This window comes from Typha angustifolia, chromosome 13 (assembly GCF_048772165.1).
Source record: "Typha angustifolia cultivar Huaian chromosome 13, ASM4877216v1, whole genome shotgun sequence".
Classification (NCBI taxonomy): Eukaryota; Viridiplantae; Streptophyta; class Magnoliopsida; order Poales; family Typhaceae; genus Typha; species Typha angustifolia.
The window spans coordinates 5,832,270-5,855,825 of NC_133251.1; the positions used below are offsets into that span (position 1 = coordinate 5,832,270).

The 23,556-nt window shown below is 34.2% G+C and overlaps 2 protein-coding genes across 3 annotated transcripts; one reads left to right on the forward strand and one right to left on the reverse strand.

The window, feature by feature from the left end:
• Positions 1-620: 620 nt before the first annotated feature.
• On the reverse strand, positions 621-11,236 carry LOC140774606 (zinc finger CCCH domain-containing protein 46). Of its 2 annotated transcripts, XM_073117671.1 has the most exons (10): positions 10,952-11,232; positions 9,816-10,023; positions 6,603-6,700; positions 6,390-6,485; positions 6,080-6,173; positions 5,439-5,656; positions 5,174-5,277; positions 3,801-3,987; positions 2,341-2,404; positions 621-1,071 (listed from the first exon to the last, which is right to left on the reverse strand). In XM_073117671.1, exons 1-10 carry the CDS (start codon positions 10,993-10,995, stop codon positions 1,036-1,038), a joined length of 1,149 nt encoding a protein of 382 aa, XP_072973772.1. In that variant the 5' UTR covers positions 10,996-11,232; the 3' UTR covers positions 621-1,035. The 2 variants fall into 2 exon arrangements, 1 of the variants encoding a protein (XP_072973772.1); XR_012106622.1 differs by lacking the exon at positions 621-1,071 and having other exon boundaries at positions 3,801-3,994; positions 10,952-11,236.
• Positions 11,237-13,448: 2,212 nt separating this feature from the next.
• LOC140772829 (vacuolar cation/proton exchanger 5-like) lies at positions 13,449-19,121 on the forward strand. The gene is made up of 11 exons (XM_073115033.1): positions 13,449-13,593; positions 14,039-14,134; positions 14,412-14,669; positions 14,782-14,849; positions 14,960-14,988; positions 15,398-15,594; positions 15,705-15,917; positions 16,698-16,832; positions 18,338-18,454; positions 18,537-18,590; positions 18,969-19,121. Exons 2-11 carry the CDS (start codon positions 14,081-14,083, stop codon positions 19,119-19,121), a joined length of 1,278 nt encoding a protein of 425 aa, XP_072971134.1. The 5' UTR covers positions 13,449-13,593; positions 14,039-14,080.
• Positions 19,122-23,556: the final 4,435 nt, after the last annotated feature.

Sequence of the window (23,556 nt, forward strand, 5' to 3'; positions counted from 1 at the left end):
TTCTACTCGATCAAATAAATGAGGTGAACTCTTCGTCATCAGATTGCAAGATATATCTCAGATCAAGACTGAAGTCTGATTTGTTTTCTTTTAAATGATTAATAGAAAAAGTCTTTATGGAAACAAATGTTTTAGGGTTAAGGCAGACTAGGTTGGATTCCAAGGTGACGGATGTATCTTATTCAATGTCAACCAGGAGAGATTAGAACAAATATTTAATATGTAGAATTAATCAAAGAACACGAGCAAGCAGCAGAACATTAAGGAACAAAGAATGATTTAGTTTCCTAGTGTCAGAAGAGTGCAAAAGAGCAATTTAAGTTTCCAACATGCTTTTTCTCACGAAGCGATGGAAAAAACAACCAAAGGTGACTCTTCGTGCAAGGTACATTGAGCACAAGATGGCTTTTCAACTATTCTCACTCTCTTAATATGCACCAGCACTACAGAAAGTGGGCTAAATATGAAAACCTTGAAGCTTGAATGTTTAATGTGTAAACAAACACTAACATCCGAACCTTTCAGAAAGAATGCCACCGAGGTAAATGCTCGTTTTACAGGAAAAGAGGTGCACAGGATTCTGCAGCCATAAGGCCAATCCATTGTCTGCAGAACTTCACAAGGTTAATGAACTATCAAAATGCTCCTTTCCCTTGCCCTTTTCTTTTAAAGGGAATGGATAATTGCCGGTTGATCTGATTCTCAACACTGTATTCCTAGCATGTTGTGATGCTTGCTGAATTCAGTCAATTCATACTCTGATTGCTCACTGGAGAGCAGACCTCGGATGTTTTTGCTCCTAGAGCCTGCAACCTATGGAAGTCTTCTCAAGAGAGCTAAAGAGCCCAATATTTCCATTTTCCAAAGCTACTGAATCTCCACTTCTGAAATTCAAATCTTTTGAATGAAGGTAGAAATTCAACTCAGGAAAACATCTCATAAGACAATAATTGGAAGATTGTGCAATGAGCAAGCTTTCCAACAATGTCTATGTAAGGAGATGTCACTTCTTCAACTAGAGCATTGGTGAATTCTTTAACAGTATCTCATGGGTGGTTCTCGTTCAGGTATCTGAAAATTTGGCCCATATTTCACCAAGTGTTAAGACAATTTTAATGGCATATAAAAATCTAAAGATGATAATATAGTTATCAATGACAATCCACATGGACTAAAAAGGAACAAACGAATGGTCCATGAAAACATGAGCGTTATATGACCATCTCCATAGATTGGAGAATATTTAGAACTGGTTGCAATGATCTTATGATCTTTATATTATATATGATGAAGTCAACCATATATAATAAACACAAGCTGAATACCAAAAGTTCACTTATTTCTAATATTAACTCATAAGTACCATGGCCTATTTAACCTGCATGACAGAAACACAATTTGAGCAGCCCAACATCTTTTATGACGAGAATCTATTAGAAAGACATTAATTGGTCTTTGATTGATAATTAAACTTAGGATATAAATTATTGCTATTAGAAAATTTTCTAATAATTTACTTTCATGCACTTCATAACTCTTAACACTTCGGCTTGATTTAACAGTGAAGTTATATATTTTGAGTTAACTAATTAATAGTTAAGCTTTTAGGATAACTATGTGGATAAGGACTATTTTAACCTATGCAATTGAGAGTTCTCATTCAAACCTTATTAGTAAAGAAAAGATGGGAATCATGGGAGGCTATGAAATATGGAAATGGATATGCATGATACAGTTAGATATGCTAAGGATACAGCATACACATATACTTATACTTGTGTATGTTTACATATAAGCCTCTCTGTATAAAATATATATAATATATATTTGTGTATTCATGTATTTTATTGGGTATTTTGCATACATTCTTTGCAAAATTTCTTATTTGCATGTATACCACTCAAAATATATGGTTTTTGCATGTAACCTTTTAAAATCTTTTCTCAATATGATGTGGCTATACTATAGACATATCCATGTTTCTAAAATGGAGGCCTCTATTAAAAGTGTTTCACTTAGTGTGACGATAAGGCATGCCCCTTACATACAAGAGGTCACAGGTTCAAGCCATGGAAACAACCCAAAAGTATTTAATGCCAACATATATTCCCTTTCCTAAGGCTTCGCACTTAACCTTTGTATAAATACCTCTCTAATAAATGCATGGTTTTAGCATTTAAGAGGTGAAGAGAAAAGAAGCTCTCTTCTGTCACATGATGGGTCGAAGGGCATGAGGCCTTTCAGAGCAAGTCCAAGTACTAATCCTTCTTCTTCTTTCTTATCCTAATGCATTGACAGGTCCATTCCAAACTTAAAGCCCTTACAGGAAATAATTCATACCTCTCCAATTGCCCATTCTTCCTTTAGCCAGATACTGTCATCTTGACCTTCCTCTTGCTGCTCCCTGTTGGAGAAATAGGTAAGCAGAAACTAACAACATAAAGTAAAATTTCCCAACTATGGTCAGTACATGATATTCAAAACAAAACAAAAAGAAAATCAGTACATGATTGATTACTGTCCAGAGAAAATAAACGAGGAAGAGGGAAATTTCAAAATGTGTAAGAAGAAATAATGAAATATTGAAGCATTTCCAAGACTTGATCATGCTAATGTGATAATTACTTTCTTTCATTTGCAGATCAAAGAACACTGATAATTGATTGACAGAATCTCATTCAATAATTAGTTAAAATTAGGAAGCCAATGTTTCGAAAAGCAGTCAAACCTTTTCTTGTTACAAACATCTCGATTGGAGGGATAGGCAAAGTATTGATGTTTCTAGTTAAAAAAGCAGCCAAATCTCAGTTTCTGTTTCGCTACCCACAAAAATATTGATGTTTCAGCTATTCAGGCAGTTTCAGGGCTGGTTTCAACTTTCAACAGTTTCTATTTTGATATTTTCTTAACAAAAGAAATATGAAAAAAAAACAAAACAAAAACAAAAACAAATGAATAGATCCCATAGTTCTAAGTGGAAATTGTTGTGTAATTTTTCCTCAACTGTTATGCAAAATACTGATCCAACCAAATATTGTTAATATTATTAATCAAAGGGCCCATAACCCAAAACATGGCCCTTCATAAATAGTAAAACTCAAATATGGACCTAAAGTTATTTTATGGCCCTTGCTAATCCCAATATATATTTAAATAGAAATTATAGTACACTTACATTTGATACAACCCCAACTTCTCATGTTGTCTCTGGGTAGAAACATGTGTTAAGAACACTCAATAGAACTGTGCTATTCTTCATTCTGACATTGATACTCGCAACGTAGCCAACCGAAGGCTGACTGGCATGGTTTATTGTTGTATGAAACATTTAAAACAACTATAAACAGAAGTTGCCTTACTAGAAGTCTTCTCCTTACACATCAGGTGGATAAGAATATCAGACATGTAATAATTCAACATATCATCTTGCTAAAACACATGCTCTAGAAGCACCACCATTCTGTGAATTTTGTTCTTACATGAGTAATTCAACATATTCATGCAGACCATGTGTTCTGATTTCATTGGATATCCCATCATACATATTACAACAATAGCAATATAGGTTTTAAAGGATGTTGAAGGTAAATGACCAGGAAAAAGCCCCAAATGTCAGCATTTAATGTCTTATATTCAGCCTTTATAAGTTGGTTGATAGAATACTCAAGCATTTTCTTATATCTGAGCATCCAAACTTGTGCATCAAAAGTCTTTCTGCTTGTTATTAAGTTAAATTTCTATGCAGATAAAAATGCACAAATTTGAGAATTCAAAACCTCAAGAGCACTGCAGAAACTTACCCGCTAAATGCCTGATGAACTGTACTTGAAACTATCGGCTTGTCAAGAAAGCTCGATGATTGATTAAATTGTGTTGGGCTGAGAGAGAAAGGAAGCTGGTCATTTCCAGTAGCCTTGGCACTGTTATTAAAGTTGTAGCCTGGTAAACCTCCAGATGGCTGGTTTGGCATCGGCTGACCAAATGTGCCTGCAATCTACATAACTCAGCAATAACTCCAGAGAAAATATGCGATGAAGGAAAAAAAGAATTGCTTGTTAATTCAGGATAGAAGCAAAGCATATAGGATCTTAAATGATGTATTCGTTCTCCCTATGAAACTTTAAATAAGATGGATGCAATAAGAACATAGAGTAATAAAATATCATATACCCATTAGCAGATTAAATTGAAATGCTAATGCCCCTTTGGCACTTTCTAAGAGACAATCCTAATAATCCAACAGAAGTCATTTTTCTGGTTAGACTAATTGATCATAATATTAAGTAGCCATAAAGTGAAGCACAGATACTTAGCTTGGTGGTTCATTTTCTTCTCACCACAAACTTCTTCCTACAGAAGGGGCAATATTTTCTTCTCACCACAATAGTTTCAGATATAGGTATTCAGGGGATGTCACTGATGAATAAGCCCCAAATTCAAGAGATTAAGTTCTTGGACAGTGGATTAACAGATGAAGCTCCAACTAAAGAAGTATCAATATTCTTGAAGCTAACTGTGATGGTCAGACATTTTGGTGAGAGAACAGAAATATCATGGAATAATGCTTCCAATAGGTCTATAGGAAAGAAATGACTGCTCCAATCATAGCGGTAAGTAGTTAGCATAACCTTGCAACTTTAGTAAAAAAAATATCTGGCAAGAACATCAAAAGAAATCCCATAGTCCATGGATTTCTCCAGTCCAGGTAACATTTACCTGCCAGTTAACACATCAATTGCTCTAAAAACTTAACTTGTTAGAAAATAGTGATTTTTATATTTTTATATTTAACACTTCCCTTCACTTTGGGGCTGAGATTTTTTTATAAGCCAAAGAAATAGACTCAATTTAAATGAGTGGATATTTTATATTTAAATGACCAATAGGCCTGGCAAGATTCGAACTCCAGAATTTTGCTCTGATCCCATTATAACATACTAACTACTCTAAAAACTTAAATTCTTTAATAACAATGATTTTTATATTTTATATTTAGCACCACCAAATCACAAGCTGGCTTGCACGATAAGAGATCAATAATCTCAGACAATGTGATGGTAATGACGCATCATTAAGTTAAATTGACAAGGACAGGAACAGCAGTGACACAAACCAAACTATGAAGAAACAGGGAAAATTGCAGGTATGTGGACAGCTATCAACAATATCATACCTGGTGTCCCGAATTTCATCTCCGATCCTCCAGGAGTTTGGCTGGTTTTCTGAAAAAAGCTTGGCTGACCAAAAGTGGTATCAGGTGTTCCTTGTGCAGGGGTCCTGAAAAAAGAAAAATACTATTTGAAAGAATGATGAAAAATGAATTCAGAGAATACAACCAACATATCTGCATTATGGCTTCTATATTTCTACATTGAACACAAAATATTTGAGAAAGACTAGTACTTATTTCTTTTCCTGGAAGTAGGAACAGAACTTGCCTTAAGCCAGATCCAAGATTAGTTGCAGCTGCAATTTGACTAAAACTTGAAAATGAAGGTGGTGTACTACTTTGAGAACCCCCTATCGATGTGGTGCTCTTGGCTCCAGGAAATAGGCTGGTCACAGGAAGTTTAGAACTTTGCGATACAGAGGGATTGCGGAGCAAATTATCAAATTCAACCAACTTGGAATTCAGTAGGTTTCTCTCTCTTTCGACCTGTACAAGAAAAACCAAGCACATTAGATTGTATAGTAATACATTAATACTTATTCAGTAGTATGTTGATTTGAATTAACATAACATAATCTGCAATGCCAACTTTAATTCTTTAATCCTTCCTCAATTAGACATAAGTACCTCACCAATGCAAGCTTTTCACATATTATTATAAAGCATATGGAAGTTTGTCGAAAGTCCATGTAAACTAAACACTATTAAGTTTTCGACAATCTAAGGAGGTGCAGTCAGCAAATTAAACAGCTTGATTAGATATATGTCTAGTATGAGAGCACATAACTAGTATAGATCTAATTTCAATATAGCCATTCTATATTCTAAGTCAAATGTTACTGAGAAGGAAATATTTCCTTCCGAATATAAAAGGAAAAGAAAAGGAGGGAAGCAGATTAGTCATCTCACAATGGACTGAAAACTGAGCCCTTTCCTAGCATCTTCATACGCAAGTGCTCGAAGTTCCTCAAAGCTGACATCACCAACAATGTCACATGGACCACTGGAATTAAAAAGGAATAAATATCTCAGCTGGGAGAATAGCATTCATTAGATAAATGGGACCACAAATATGGAATTTTTAAGTAGTAAAATAGTCCTGATTATGATTCTTTGTATTGTACAACAGAGAAAAATATCAGGATATATAGAGGTTGCAGTATTAATCATAGCATTCATTACGAGTATCAAAAGCCACTTATTAAAATTCGTTGGTTACCTTTTCCTATGGCCATAACAAGTAAGTTTCCAAAGGGGTGCCTCATTCTTATAATCTTCAGCAATTTGACGCTTGCAGGATTCAGGATCAGTGCATCTAAAAGATAGAAAGGATTTCTTTAGGTTAACTATTCAATAGTCTGTTCAAGAGATATAAAGGAAGCATAATGACAAAAGAGATATTTAATGACTACATTATCAAATAGAAACTCACGTATGGACAGCTGCTTGAAGCTGTGCATCAGTTTGTTTCGAAGAAGTTGCATTTGCCGAGGCTAAAGAGGACGATCGAGTCCATTTATTTTCAAAAGGCTGATCCAGGAAATTGCAAATACCAGTTACTTAGAAATAAGATGAACAGGAAATATATAGTGTGGAAACTAAATTAACACAAGAAAAATCCCAGTAGACTTGATACTATATATTAATGCCAGATACCCATGGGCCTAGATAGTTCTAATAATATGTTTCAACTTGCACAAAAAGCTGTTAATTCATAGAACACCAGTTGTTTGACAAAAACTCTAACTCCAAATTGGCTTGCCCTGTGTGTGTAATCAGATGCTCTTTATTTTAAAAAAGAAAAAGAAAAAAAGATGCTCTTTGAGATGGTCATTTGCCTCTTCTGCGAGTAACATAAACAAAATTTGGGCATATTACAGTACTAACTAAATCACAGTCTGCATGCACACACGATTCTGTCAAGAGCAATTCCAATCAGAAACTTCACCGATTCACTGGCTGTAGTCCCGCAATTATGATGGGAATTAGATTTTTCATTTATTTTTTATTGTGGATGTATTTTTATCTAAAATGTTAGGTTTGATTTTAAAGTGTACAATTTTATTAAAACTCCTAAAAATCTAGAAGATATTATTATTAGTTTGTTCTAAGGTAAGTTTGTTAGGATTTAATTGTTATTTAAGTAAAAAGAGTCACATTTTAGTTATATACTAGATTAAAAGAAATCTGAATAAGATCAAATTATAAAATTCGATATAATTTCTTCATCTCTATATATGGATGGAAATTTGAAAGAATATCTTTGTGAAGGATTCCACATTTATTCTTCCTCTCCTTCTCCTCCCTCTTCTCTTCTCCTACCTCATTTGTCTCTCTTTTTGTGGTGGATTTCAGACTTTCTTTGTCCCCATAATATATGTAAGTTTAATTTTTTTTCTCCTATAGCTTGGTGGGCTATATTATATCCAAGATTCAAAAAATTGAGATCGGAATCAGTCTTCCCAAAAAACAATACATATCAGCCGAATCGGCCAAAATGTCCGTATCAGTTTCCTAGATCGGATCGAACTTTTTTTAATTACATAAAATTCCAAATATTATTTAAAAATACAGAATTTTTTTAAAAATTCAAAAATATGATAAAAAAATAATAATTACTCACATATGAACCCTAAAAATTAAACAAAAGTACTTACTCAAAAATCAAAACTTCGATAAATACCGAACTGACTCTCATAAATTCCTATGGTCGTCATCATCATAATTATCATAAATTTATAAATAATAATGTCTAGGATCTAGTGCTCTAAAGAATGATTGTATCATATCATTTAATAATCAATATGTGGATCTTGTGTTTGAGAATACTGAGGAGGATATTGAATATATTGAGGAGAATAATAACCAACATATGAATCATGTGCTGGTTACAAATAATGAATACTTGATGAACCATAGTTCGTTGGAGTTCGTCGAAGTTTGTCGGAATTCGTTAAAGCTAAATCTCTCCATTGGAAAGTGAGAGTGAGAAGAAAAGGAAAAAGGAGTTAAAGAGAGAAAGAGAGAGAGAGAGAGTGAGAAGAAAAGGAGAAAGGAGTTAAAGAAAGAAAGAGAGAGAGTGAAAAGAAAAGAGTAAATAGAGAAAGAGAAAGAGCTTGGGGACATCAATTAAAACCAGGTTAGATCCAGATCAGATTCGGGTCAAATCCATAATGGATTTGGCCCGATTTAATTAAAACCGGCCAATCTCGATCCCAGTCACAATAAAATTCTTAGGCCAACTATCCACAAGTAGGTGGTGTCTAAGGTCACGACCGATCAATAGTTAGACATGATCTAATATGGTTCTTATCTTCATCCATGCAGATCTCATCAATTCTATCCCCAATTATATTTGGCACTCCTTGTAGAATTTGAGAGCAAAGGATCATGGGATTGAACATAAAGGCATCGAACACCTAATAGCCTCTTTCCACTTCCTAAGCTTCTTCCTCAATGCTTGTAAGGAAAACCAATTCAGGCACTGGAGTTGAGACTTGAGAGGACACAGTTGACAACTGTTCTAGTACAGATAAAATTATATTCCTTCATTTCTGGATGTCTAAGTTAGCATACTTGTTTCATGTAACAAAAAACTGTTATAACTTGTTAGCCTCCCAAACAAAATGGATGTACTAATCAATCACCAAACTGCTTCATAAACATGCTCATATTCTAAGCAAAAAGATATCAAAGCTCACAAAATGAAAATAAATCCTTACCCATATGTGCTCCTCAATCACATTTCTGATTACTAGATTAAAGAGACTGTAAACTAGAATACATCAACTAACCACTGAAGTAATTTCGAGTTCTGAAACCAACAAAGGTGATCAAACAGTAATTTACTGAGTTTTGTGCTCTCTAATCCTTAAGTTGGTTACAAATACTCCTTATGTCATAGCCTAATTGGGCTTATACAGCAATGCAACTTAGGAGACACTATATTGAAGGTGAATACCTAAGTTGGTGGAAGCTTAACTACCTGGTAGAATTTTGGGTTTGAGCTTGGAGAGGACCCATCTCAACAGACCCAACCTAACTTAGACGGCACTTGATATTGATGCTAGCAGCCAAACGTGATACTAGGCTAATAGGAACTAGATGAAAAATAATCCACAACCAAAGCCACACACCTCAATATCAGCAAGTATCAATTTGCATTAAACGTGCCAGTTAAACATCACCAAAAACCACCCGAGTGAAGTCAACAAAAGCTTGATTAGGGTTCACAACGACCAATAATGTCTACTCACTCCGACTCCCATGATAGTATAAGAGTAGTATGATCAAAAGAGAGATGCACAAGGATGCACAAATGATGAAAAAAGAGGTGCTCCAGTGCATATGGTTCCTACCGATGCAAGATCTAAAGAAGGCAGCATGTACAGTTATAGCATCTTGCCCTTCTGCTAGAGGCCAATTTTGTGATTCAAAGTTTCAAACCCATGACCGCATGGCTCATAGTGGAAAATCTTATCAACCAATTAAGTGGCACCCTCTGTTAGAAACGTGCTTCTATTAGTTCTAAAATTAAATAAATTATCTTTATAATGAAACACCAGTATATAACACCTATCCGTAATAACCAATATCATTCACAATACAGCAGCTAACAGAGAGAATGGAACTGAAAGATCACTACCTTAGCTGGACTCTGATATTTAGAACCATAATTTGATTCACCTTTCAACTGGGAGTTGTTTTGCACCCCGAATCCAAAAGGATTAGGCTTTTGCTGTTGACTTGTCTGTGCAAAAGGTGAGGTTCCTTGGGAACCAAATCCAAACACATTTGGCCTCGACTGCTGTTGAGACACATGTGCAAATTTGCATTGTGCTCCATATTTACAGCTGGAAAGCAAAACGTAAAAATAATTTGTTATTGTTTGGATAAGAAAGATAGGGCCACCTAAATTGAGCAAATCCAGAGTTACAAAAGCATAAAATGACCAATGAATTATGCAAAATAAATGCCAAGATTGTACTAAGTTACTGACAATATGAATCAACTGTTGCAAACAACATAGTAAGTGGTGTGATGTTTACAGAATGATGATTAACAGAGCACAACTACTTCACAGAGAAGTGATCAACAAGACAATACCTACTATTTCTTGTCTATCCTCAAACACAATCAAGACTTTCTCATTGCGGCCTCACTATATTTAGATGCAAATTCAGACATTCGCCGATGACAGTATATTCTATCTTTAAATCATAATATAAGCTAGTACAAACATAATTCCATTCTGCATTTACATTTGATTTCATTAAATCACTTTATCATAGCTAAGTAGTCTTATGACAGTCATTAAGAGGGAAAAGGTCCTTGAAACAGATAAGCTTTCAAGATCTTTGAACCACATCTGCCGCAATATGAAATTTGCATTCAGATTTTCTTCATCCAGGGATGTTTTCCTATTTCCCATAAAAGGTCACTTTCCATGATGTGTTTCCGTACTAACTCATTTCCCAACCTAAGTATTTCAGCTATCCTATCCTCCGCAATTTCTTGTCCTCCTCTTGTTATTTTCCGTGATCATCTTTAACAAAGAGGAGGAGAACAATAATGAACACATTAGAAATCTCAACCTCCGCCCTCCATCTCTATTCTAGTGCATGATTCGAGGAAAGGTTTCTCCTTTTCCACTCATCTAGTGCGGTATCATCAAATCGAAGCAAGATGAACGACTAAATCAAAGAAGAGCCAGAAGAAAGAAGAAGAATTAGATAAAAGAAAATGGAAGCGAACAAGCATTTAAACGCAAACGTTACCAACCTGCCGCGCAGAAAGTTTCTACAGGGCTCCTGCCTTCGATTCATAACCCCACTCCCCTTGCTCCAAAATCCGAAAGAAAAAAGAAGTAACAAAGATATGGATCACAACTAGAGGAGAGAGATGCCTCGGCTGGAGAGCAAACTGAAGCCCGAGGGTGACCGTAACTTGGATAGGTTTGCGATGTTATAACACCTTATTCCGATTCTGAATAGCGAATAGTGGGCGTAGGTGAAGAATAACTGATAGATATCCTAAATTCTTATTCCCTTACTCCAAGCAAGCTCGGGAATCCTGTTATTTACATTGGACTCTGGTCTAGGGCTAAAGGAGTGGTTTTCTTTGGAGATAAAATAAATAATTAATTACACCCAGACCCTTCATTGTTGCACATTTTCATATATGGCCTTATTTATTTTTTATTAATTATGTCACCCTAACTATAAAAACTATTTTCTTAGTTGGCCGTTAGATATTTCTTTTGAAAAAATGATAGGTGAGTATCACATTTAGACTATCTAGGAATTAGTTTACCCTCATTTTAGAGGAGAATAAAAATTGAAGACAAAATGATTATTTTAAATTTTTTTGTTAACATTGTCAGGGGTGAGGGGGGAACATGTCTAAATAGGTAATAGTTCAAAGAATATTAGTGTAATATTTTTATAAAAAAAATAATAAATTAAGAAATTTGCATATGACACCCTGCTTTTTAACAAAATTATAATTTTTATCATATATTTTTATTATTTATAAATTGAGCTTTATGAATTAATAAATATGTGCATAGAACACCTTGAGTTAGATTTAAATTAACACCGTAAAAATATTTTATTAAGTAGAGATATTTTTATTTCTAAAATTACTAAAATATTATTATTTATAAAATGACTAAAATACCCTCAGTATGACTTGGTTAAGATTATTTTTATACTTTTTGTAATATATTTTCTACACATATTTACTAAATTATAGAATTCGATTTATAAATAGTAAAAATATAAGATGTAAATCACAATTTTGTTAAAAGATAGAATGTTATATGCAAATTTTCATGATTGTGAGCTTTCTTTACACATTTGGCGGTATTGATTTGGCAATCGAAAGATAGTATACTAGGGAGATTCAGATTCAGATCAAAGGAAATGCTAAAGCTATAATATTTCCATGGAAGAAAGAGAGGAGGGTCATAGCATTGGGTTATTTGTATTCCATTGCAGTATTAATGCATTAATATCCGGTTTGATGCAAAGTCTGGGTTTTTGGAGGCCCTCTTAACTATAGAGAGGAAAAACCTTGTTCATTTGTAGAAAATGTAAATGATTATTATAGTGTAGCAAGTAAACAATCGCTTAGATTTATATCGATAAGTAATATATTTATTTCTCCTCTCCTCTCCTATCTAATAATATATATATATATATATATATATATATATAAATTACTATTTAATCTTTAAAAAGACATTACTTCAATCAATAATCATCTTAATCACTCTCTTTCTTTTCTCCAATTCCATCTATTATAAATAGTATCTTAGTTATTTATCAAATTATCATTTCAACTTTATGTCATATTAAGTATAATTATTATACACTATAAATATACAATCAAAAATAATAATTGCTTACACCGGTATAAGTTCTCTTATGCTAGTATAAGAAATAAGAACAATTATACGACTATTAATTTTATTCCACAAGTGAATGAAGTTATTGTGATAGTTAGATATTATTCTAGAATAAGAAAAAAATTATTCTGTGCTCACTGTATATATGTAGAACATTACTTGTCGTGTTAAATAATTAGAAAGATCATCTTATTCTAGATTGAACACTCCACAGTCTAAATGGAATAGAAATTAGAGAAAGCAATTACTACAATGTGAAACCAATACCAGATACCAGATGACTTCTCCCCTCCTTTTCTTCTTCATTAATTATAATTCACTGAATAATTCAAGATGTCCTTCTTTCTTGTGGGGGTGGGAGGGTAGATACATTTATACACAATTACTGTGAACATAAATCACTTTATCTTCATGTAACCTTGCTAAATATATATCTTATGTAATAATAATAAAATGACACGAACTGCATTACTTAGAGTTAATTTTCATCAAAAGTACAGAAGGTAAAATTGATTGGAACTCTAGTTCTTTCTTTCTGTCACTTAGTTAGTTGTCATCCACGCCATCCAGTTAGGAGGGAATAGTGCAGAGCATGTTCTTGAACGGCATTTATTAATAATGTTGAAGGCCATTGCTTTGTTGTGGAAATGGATATAATAATAGACATGCATGGGAGGTGGAAGAGTCACGTCCGAAGAAAAGGGTGGCGATCGACCCAAATTAGAGGCTACGAAAGACGTCACTCGTGCGCGACCGTTAAAACGATGAAAAAGAAAGCACGAAATCGGTACACCAAAGCCTAACCATCTCTTTCTCTCTTACTTTCTTTGTTTCAATATTGCCCGTTTACTTTCTTCCTCCAATCTTGCCCCCTCTGCAATTTTTACAAAGAAAATCTCTCCTCTTTCCCTCTTTTTCCCTTCTTCTTCTCTTAATATTATCACTACTGCCTTCCTCTCTTGCCATTTGGGAAGCTCTACGACATTCCTCCTCCAATTCGGAACCTTTGCGATAGGTATGATCATCTTCAAATCGAATAGTAAAGATTAAGTATTATTATAGAATAATAAACATAGTTCATTATCAAGTTTGGCTTTTGATTTTTTTCAGACTTGAACAGGGTGTTATGGTTTGGGTTTAGACATTCCAATTGGTGTGATTGTACAAAAAATCTGAATCACAATGTTCCCTGGCTTTATAGAACTTGTGTTCCTATTGCATTGTATAGTGGAAATTCACGTAGGAGAATTTTTAACCTGAAAATGCGTGCCCCTTGATTCAACTATTTGTCTATGAATGCCAATCAAGTCTATTATTTTATATTTTAAAGGTGCCATTCTTCTTCAATTGTTTTCATGTATCTACTTATTATATACAATTAACTTTTTTCCAATAACTTCTGAGAATTTCTGTCAATTATTATAGCTAGCTACAAGATTTATGATTCTTTTCTTTTGAAGATGCTCGCACTTGGAGTGGACTTTTGCCTGTTGTTTTAGTAGATGGGGAAGATCGATCAAAAGCTGCAGATGAACGCAGAAAATTATGATCTTGATGTGAGTGTTATCTATGCTTATCTGTATCAGATTGCTGATAGCCTGATAGTGGTTTATTTTAGGTCTGTGTTAAGTGCACCTTCGTTCTTATCTTTCTAACTTAGCATATGATGTAGTAACTAGTAAATAATCACTTTGTTTAATCTGACAATAATAGTAATGAAACCAAGGAGATCTTTGTCACCATGCTAATGTTTAGATTACTTTCAAGTTTTCTTTTTTTCTCTTGAAATTTATTTACTGCTTCTGGTTTTGTGCCAATTGCTATATAGAACAGATTGGTTCACCAGATGGTAGACCGGATGAATTTGAGGATGAAAGCCTTGTTAGCCCGGTGGCTGCTGCCAGGAAGGCATTTGGTGTGGAAGGAAGTCAGCATAATTCCTTTTCAGATGACGAACAACGTTGCAGAATCAAATATTTAAGGAGTCAAATTATCAGAAGCTGTAAGATTGTAATACTGGAATCAAAGATTAACCTATTGATGCCTTGTGGTCCAGTAGCAGTCCTGACCAATTACATGACTGGTAATCATGTGAGTCTACTCACCTACATGTATTATGTCTCATATGATTTTACAGAATAAAAGCTTATATTCTATACCATAATTTTGGTACCAATTACATTGTATTTTGATGCTTATATAGGGTTGGGTATTTCTACTGAGCCTATTGGGCATTATTCCTTTAGCCGAACGGTTGGGATTTGCTACTGAGTAAGGAGTCCTGTTACTCTTATATTTCTTCATGGCATTATCTGTTTTTTTCAGGTAGTATTTCTTCGAACTCTACTACATAATTTAATATATTTTGTCATTTGTTGTAGGCAGCTAGCACTCTTTACAGGCCCAACAGGTTTGTTGCCTCTCTTTTCCCTTTTTTTTCCTTTTGGCAAATAATTTAGATTCAGTACCAACCATAATATAAGCCCTGATTAATGATAAATTCTAGATACAAATGATGTTGATCTGAAAGAATATCTAAAAGTGATTTGTTTTAATAAGGGACAAAAGCATATTAAAACTTAAAATTGTTATTATGATCAGTATGGTTAGCATTCTGACTCCTTTTATCATCTCCAACCATTCATAAGTTTGCTGTTCTTGCTCCACCTCCTGTTCAGGATGTGGATTCTTTTCGAGTCGGTAATGATAATATATCCTCAGTAGCTATAGTTTACTCTTGGGAAATATATCTATATGAAACTTCATTAGTCATTTTATGTGGTTGAATTGGTGTTCATAGTAGCATTGTCCTCATACAGTGGGTGGTCTTTTAAATGCTACCTTTGGAAATGCAACGGAATTGATAATATCAGTTCATGCTCTGAGAATTGGAATGTTGAGAGTTGTTCAACAATCACTATTAGGATCTATCTTGTCAAACATGCTGCTGGTTCTTGGTTGTGCATTCTTCAGTGGAGGAATTGTGTTTATCAAAAAGGATCAAGTCTTCAATAAGGTATTTAAATCTTGATTTCAATATTCATTGATACTTATGAAGAGCAGAAATTTTTAACTGGCAGCATATGGTTTTTGTAAACATCAGAATCCTTGTTTTGTAAACCACAGGCAGCAGCTGTTGTGAACTCTGGATTGCTTTTAATGGCTGTCATGGGCTTGCTTTTTCCTGCCGTTCTCCACTATACTCATACCGAAGTTCAATTTGGCAAGTCAGAATTGGCCCTTTCAAGATTTAGCAGCTGCATTATGCTTGTGGCTTATGCTTCCTATCTCGTTTTCCAGTTGAAAAGCCATGCGAGTCTATATGATTTACCAAATGAGGTCGGTCCAGCGTACAACTTTGCAAAGAAATTTGATTATATAGATGATACTTCTCATGCTAGTTTCAGCATAACCTTTTCATCGTAAGTTGCACTATAAGTTTACTTTGCCTTTTGAAATAGTTGCAATTGAGCTGTATTACAGTTTCTATTATAGGTACTTTATCTGTGCCAAGCATTACTTGCTTCATGTCTACTCAGATGAACAAAGCCAATTAGTCCATCAGATGAGATTTATCTTTTGGTTCCTTTACAATGTGAGACCAATCTATTGGTGGCAACTAGTAAATTCTCCATAACAATTGAACTAACTGATTGGATATGTAGGACCAATAGATTCATAGGGTTGTTGGGGGATCTGTTACCAGCGTCAAGGTGTATGTAGCGATAGAGTGCTTGCCACATGTATAATGTTCCATCACTGAATTATATTTGCAGTTTCAACAAAAAAAGAATTTTTGACTTGTATAATGGTGATAAAGTCCTACATGAGCTAGTAAGTGCTCAAGGTCTCCATTAGTAGGCCTTTCTTCTGATGCTATGACACTATACTGCCAGTCAACATATTGAATGCAGATCAAAAGATTAATACACATCTACTCCTTTTAAAGATTTTATATCTAAATTTAAAGGATTTGAAATGTTGTACAAATTCTTGTTTGCTTCCTCGCATTTACAAAGATAATAACTTTTAGCTCTTCCATCATAACTGTCTTTGTTTGTATTCTTGTTCTCATGGCTTCGGTTTAGATGATGTTTTCAAATCTTTGTGTGATTCAAGGTAGGAAGTCAGGAAACTGGGAGCTTAGATGAAGAGGAGAGTGCTGAGATTTCACAATGGGAAGCAATCATCTGGCTTGCAATTATGACTGCATGCATTTCAGTCCTCTCTGATTATTTGGTTGATGCTATAGAGGTAGTGCTTCTTAGTTCTTACATTATTTGTAAAAATTTACTTTGATCCTCTATTTACTTGCTCTACTCCAAAGTTGTGATATCACAAGAATAATGTAAATTAACCACTCATCATCTTCTGACTTCTGGGCCTAGTAACCTATCAGAAACATTGTTGATCACAGAGCAATAAGTATTCGAATCAGTAAGGATCAGTAGAAAATACAGCCACCTTCTTGGCCGGCAATTTAGACGAGACTTGCAAAGAATCCAGATGAGGGGAAAGCCAATCGCTTAAATATGTCAAGCTATGTTCAACTCTACCACAGATAGCAGAAAAACTAATGGAAGGAATATTATTCTGTGACAAGCTAGACTCACATAATAAGAAAGCTTTAGTCTCAAGTCATTCATATTTCATACAGTTATACATGCATATGTATTCTCACACAGACCAACAGAAATGCATATATGCGCGCACAAGCACACACACTCAAGCATATTAACACACTGACATGCACATACACACGCACATGGATTGCTATGTTGGGCATGCCGACTGGCGCAGGTCAGAACATACTGAAATTATGCCTTAGCGCCATTGATACAAGGGAGTTTCTTGGTACTCACCGTGCTGTCTCGTGTCACAACCCCATGCTAATCCATATTGATCTGTGATCATAGATAATGCATTTTCCTCTGTTACTACAACATGATTACTATTTTTTTTGTTATTTAGTTGCTGTTGTACATGTTCATGTGAAGTGACCGACAGAAAAGAGTCCCTGATAATGCTTTTTTTTTTCTTCTATTATTCCAAGAATTGTACTTTGAGTTAATATAGTTGTCTGACTTGTCTCTACTTCTGCTAAACTATTTTAGGTTATACTTTAATTCTTCTAACATTGTTCATCCTTCATTAAGTAATTAAACCTCCTAAGATTATCTTAAAAGCTAATGTTATAGGGTTACCTTGATGTTCTTGTAAAAATATATGTTGTTGTGTTCAGATTTGTGACCAGAGAGGCATACTTTATTCTAAATCCTATCTCATCTACTTCATTAATGCAGCATAGGAATGTAGAGCACTCTATCTTATCATACGGTAGTTTGATAAAGAATTTTAAAGGACAACATTTTATGAGTTTATCCTTTACTATCTTCACCCTTCTGTTCTAATTTTGTCTTACAACTATTTTTATGATCAACCTTTTATTTACTTTGGGATTTGTTCATGAAAAATCATTAAATCTCGACAGCATGATACTTGGCCACAAATGTTAGTTCTCATGGCCAGCATGGTCGTTCAATTTTGTGTGTGTATGTCATCTGTAGTTGCAGTTAACATGCTTCCATGTCTATTTGTTACTAAATGCATGATGACTGTTCTGATAGTCTGATGTATTGATAAGATTGCTATTCTTTTAGCTTCTTTCATCTGTTGTTTAATGATTTTTTCTTGTTGGTCCAATTCCTTGTTGTGCCATTAACATTAGTTCATGGATTACTTTTTTGTAAACTTTACAGGGGGCTTCAACCGCATGGAATATACCAATTGCTTTTATAAGTGTTATTTTGCTTCCCATTGTTGGGAACGCTGCTGAGCATGCAAGTGCCGTAATGTTTGCCATGAAGGACAAACTTGTAAGTTTCTTCGGTTTTTTGGAGTCTAATTTCTTCTGGAATTAGACATTTAACTCAACTAATCTACTTGGGTGTTCATTAGGACATTTCGCTTGGAGTTGCAATTGGATCATCAACACAAATATCTATGTTTGCGGTAAGTAAATATATCCGAATATTTTGCTCCAACAGTAGCAATTTTCTTGTCTCAGTTGATGATTGCTTCTGCTTATTATAGTGCATATATAGCTTACAAGTATTGTTTTAGGACTGATCTGGATTCAAGTAAATGAAATGAGGATCCTCTTTTGCTCTGAAAACACTAAAATGGTAGAATATATGATCTTCTTGCAGTCTAGTGAGAAGCATCATTAGTTACTTGTTAATTAATTACTGTTTAACGATTAGTTATTTTGCTAACCTTCTTGTATGTTTGCATCTAGAAGTATCAGTAAGTTACTATTGATCTACTTATAATAGTAAGATTTTTTTCGCTTACATCTCTCTCTCTCTTGTATTATATTTGCTCCTTCAGATTCCCTTTTGTGTGATAATTGGGTGGATGATGGGGCAACCTATGGACTTAAATTTTCAACTTTTTGAGACAGCAACTCTCTTCATAACTGTACTAGTTGTGGCTGTCATGCTACAGGTATTTCTGATCAGAAAAAACACACTGTTCATATGATATTTCCCTGAGTTTATTTATCTCTTCTATTCTTTGGTTTATGTAAACCTCAGTTATTATAATCTTATTGCTTGCATCCAAACTATGATAGAGATGGCATTGTCAACTTCATTTTCAGTATCCTTGTCCAACCACCAGTTCCTATTTCTTTTGCAGAAGTTTCAACTTCTGCAATAATATCCATCCTAGCAATCTCAAAGATAAATTCTGACATCCATGTTTGCAGTAATTATCCATAATTTGTTACTTTATTTCAGGAGGGAACTTCTAACTACTTCAAAGGGTTAATGCTCATACTTTGCTATCTGATAGTAGCTGCCAGTTTTTATGTACATGTCGATCCTACTTCTGCTGGTGAGTTTCTCATTCTTGGAATTCCTGCAACTATTTTATTATGATTTTTGAGAATTCAATTCAATGATACAATTATATTTTCCTTAGAGAAATACATGATTTACTTCCAAGTTTTCTCTCCATCTTTTTATGAAGTCTCTAGGACATGAGCTTGAAAATTTTCTCCTTGACCAAACAAGAATTTTTACATATTTCCTCATAGTATAACTATGAAACTGGAAGGAGGCCAACCTGTAGCTTTTCATTTCCACAGGTTGCACTACAAGAAGCTGTAATGTTTGCGAATAGTTAATGATAGCTTTGGCTTAGATAATTAACCCACCAATGATAATGTCCAAATCATCAGAATTTGATTTCAACAATGACTAATGCAATGGGATACTCTGTTTGGTTATGCAGAAGATAAACCTCCCAAGAACTAGGAGATACTAATTCATCTTTTCTGAAAGACTCGCAAGATACCACCACTTTGCTCCTGCAGTGCATCATTTACACCAAGGTTGTGCAAACCTGCTGGATTTTGCTGCCATTTGGCGTGTTGCTGGGATTTTCAGCTGAATTGTGCAGGCTAAGATGTATATGTATTACAAATCCCATTTATTCTTGTATGGATGTCTAGATTTTGGCTCTGAAGTAATTATCTTGAATAGTTGGTAATTGAATATATTTTATTCTACTTGAAGGAGAAATTTTATACAAAGAGAAACCATCCCAGCTGATGTTTTGTTAAGAGAAACCAGGAAGAGAAAATTGTCTGTTTATTTGTTAAGAGAAACCATGCCAGCTAATGTTTTGCAAAAGAAAAATACTGTCAAGTGTAAGGCTTCTAATGTGTGCTGGAATAATAACTTATAAACTTGTCTCTAGCTCTATGAGCATTAGTTTTCAAGTGTATTAAGATTTTGCTCTGTAAAATGGGCTTTGGAAAATCACTTTTAGTGTGTTTGAATTCTCTCCTAGATAAACTCAGTTCTAAGTCATTTTGTTTTCAAAGTTATTAGAGTTATTTGATTTGATTTTATTTATCTATTTAGATATATGGTGACTTTGTATAAAAAGGGCTAATGCCCCTTTTAAACCTATTCTAGGTTTGGATCTTCTATCGTTACAAAAGTAGTTAGAACTACTTCTCGACTGTAGACCAATATGTCTTGAACGTTATGATTAGGATCACTTTCCGGGCACATAAGAATTATTGCATCTTACAATCAAATGCAAGAAGAAGAAGGGAAACAAAGAAGAAGAAGAAATGTAGGGCAGTAAAATGAAAGGTCTTACATTCTTTGGTTTGGTGCAATTATAACTTATCATCTATCTAAACAATGAGTTAGTAGACTAAAGTACACTACAAAGTCAATCAAGCTGCATTACTTGGATTATTTACTGGAGGAACATTCAATAGTATCATATGTACTTGGGCTTCAAATTTTATTCACTCAAACAACTATCTCCATGTTTCTATCTCAAAAGACAATCTACATGTTCAAAGAATGATTTGTACTTGGGACTCTTTTTTTTTTTTTCAATGAACTAAAGAAAGATAATCTGCATGTATAAGAGAATCAGTTTTTAAAAGATGAATGTAAATTGAGTGGGAAATATCACACCAGATCCCCTTTTTTTTGTTGTTAAAAAGGCATTATCATGAGAGGGGGCCCAAATAGAAGAGAAGTCATCTCAGAGAATTTTCCTAGATTAGCTAACTAATCAATACATTGATTAACCTTTCTAAGACAGTGGAAAACAAAACAGATAGGTACGGTATTAAACAGTTAAAATATTAGAGGAAGTTGTATGCACAATATCATTCCTAAATTAGAGTACTTTAAAATGTCTCAGTACTTATAAAAAAAATTCAACATGATAACTTTTAGGCAGAGGCTTTATCTTTAGGCATAGCAAAAGGGGGGTATCACTAGTTTTCTCAATTGAAAAAGGCTTGATGAGTTCATCATTACAGAAAAGCTCAAGACTGGCAGAGATGACCAATCCAACATAGTGTGGCATCTAAGGGATATGTCCTAAATATTAGCATAATAATTATAAAACAAAGCCACAATATTATCCTAAGTTTTAAGTCTAATATTGAACTATCTCCAACACGTCATGTGCCTCGCATATGAGATTTCCCTCGGTAGGGGTCCATGTGAAGCCCCAAAAAGCTAGTAACATATACATCATCACCAAATAAAATTACCAAATAAAATTAAAATAGTACAAACGACCATAAAGCTCGCAAGCCACAATATGTTTATCAATAGGCCAATAGAGTGCTTAAATATAAAAGTATGTGCTAAAATTAGCTACAACAAAAGCAAAAAAAATATAACACAACAAATAAGAGAGGCATATTGCCTTATTAAATCAACTATTATAGAAGCTTCTACCGTGACTACAATCAATCTGCATCATACATCAAATATGGATAAACCCAGTGCTCAGCAAATAGCACCAACACTAACATAATTATGCATACAAAATTTTATATTATAATAAAGTTTAAACATTTACACCCAATATTGTAAGTATATAAATAGCAAATGATGACATATAGTTGAACAATCTCATACTCATCACCATACGATATGTATACTTATGTTAAATGTCACAACACATAAATGAATGATGTACTTATCCTTGATCATCTCTCTATATGTTATAAGACAAATATTAAGCCATATTATTAACATAGCTTGGCTCTTGTACATGCTACTTTTACTATATTCATCAACCCACCTGACTATCCAACTTTCAAATCACCAGCTTAATACCCCTAAAGTGTTTTAGCCTTAGTCAATCAATGGTATAATCGCTCATCACTCAGTGAACAATAGCTTGGTTGCTTGGGATCCACAAACTGAGAGCTCATACGTAGACTCTACCATATAGTGTTATATTATAATTGCTCCTCTCCTTACCGAGACTTAGGAGGTATCCGTTATTGTCAAGATGAATAAATCGCACTCCTCAAGATAGTGCATGTATGGATGCGACATGCTATCATATAAGCCAAATATCAATCATCAATAAACATAATTGAGAATATCATCATCATAAAAAAAAATTAGGTGTTGTATTGTATACATGCTATATAAGCAAATTACTAATATGTCAAGCAATAAGTACAAAATAAAAAATAATCATGTTAAATCAATATGTGCAACTATTAATCTAAAGCTACCATGTCATATGTAAACTATTCTAAAATACAACGTAATATATTGTAACAATTCACAATAGCAAGGAAATATAGTCTACTTGCCTAAATACGCTAATTTCCCAATGATAAGGCTTTCAGCCTGACCTATCTCGAATTCTAACTGATCTTAGGAAGGTCTATGATAAATATAACATTTTATTACTAAATTCACACAATAACTAATGAAAGCTAAATGACTCAATGGGATAAACATGGCTAAACATGCCCTAGATCCAAACTATATGGACTCGAGCCTAGCAAGCCTAACCCGATTCTCAAGGGCTTGGGCTCGGGCCAAGAAAGCACAACCTAGCACATTCAACTTTACGCTAAGCTAAACTAGACTAAGCAACTTGAGTTGGAGTCTGGATAATCCAAACGAAAGGGCTCCTCCCTTTTCTTTCCCATCTCACTCTCATCTAAGTATCCATTGGGAGATAGAGGTGATCATTAGACTAGTTAGGCTAGGTTTGGGCGAAGCTTTTGGGCTGACCAGATTTAAATATTTATTCACGGCCCGAATCACCGATCAATAAGCCTAGACTAGGTTCAGGTCGGGATAAAATACTATTACTTATTACCGCCCACTAGCTCATTAGATATCAGACCTGGACCTGGCATAACGGGCCTAGCATAATGGGCCAAATTTAAAAAAAAAATTGTATCTTATCGAGTAGAGCATAATGCGGCTCCATGAAGATATTTTTTATAGGAATATACTTATATATTGATATCCAGTTTATTTAATATCCAATATAAAATTAAAAAATAATGTGAATAGATATGCATAACAAGTCGAGCCACAAATAGATATAATAGATTGGACGAACAAAGATCTAGCCCATGCCACCCATCACCATCTTCGGCTTGGGTCAGGCTTAG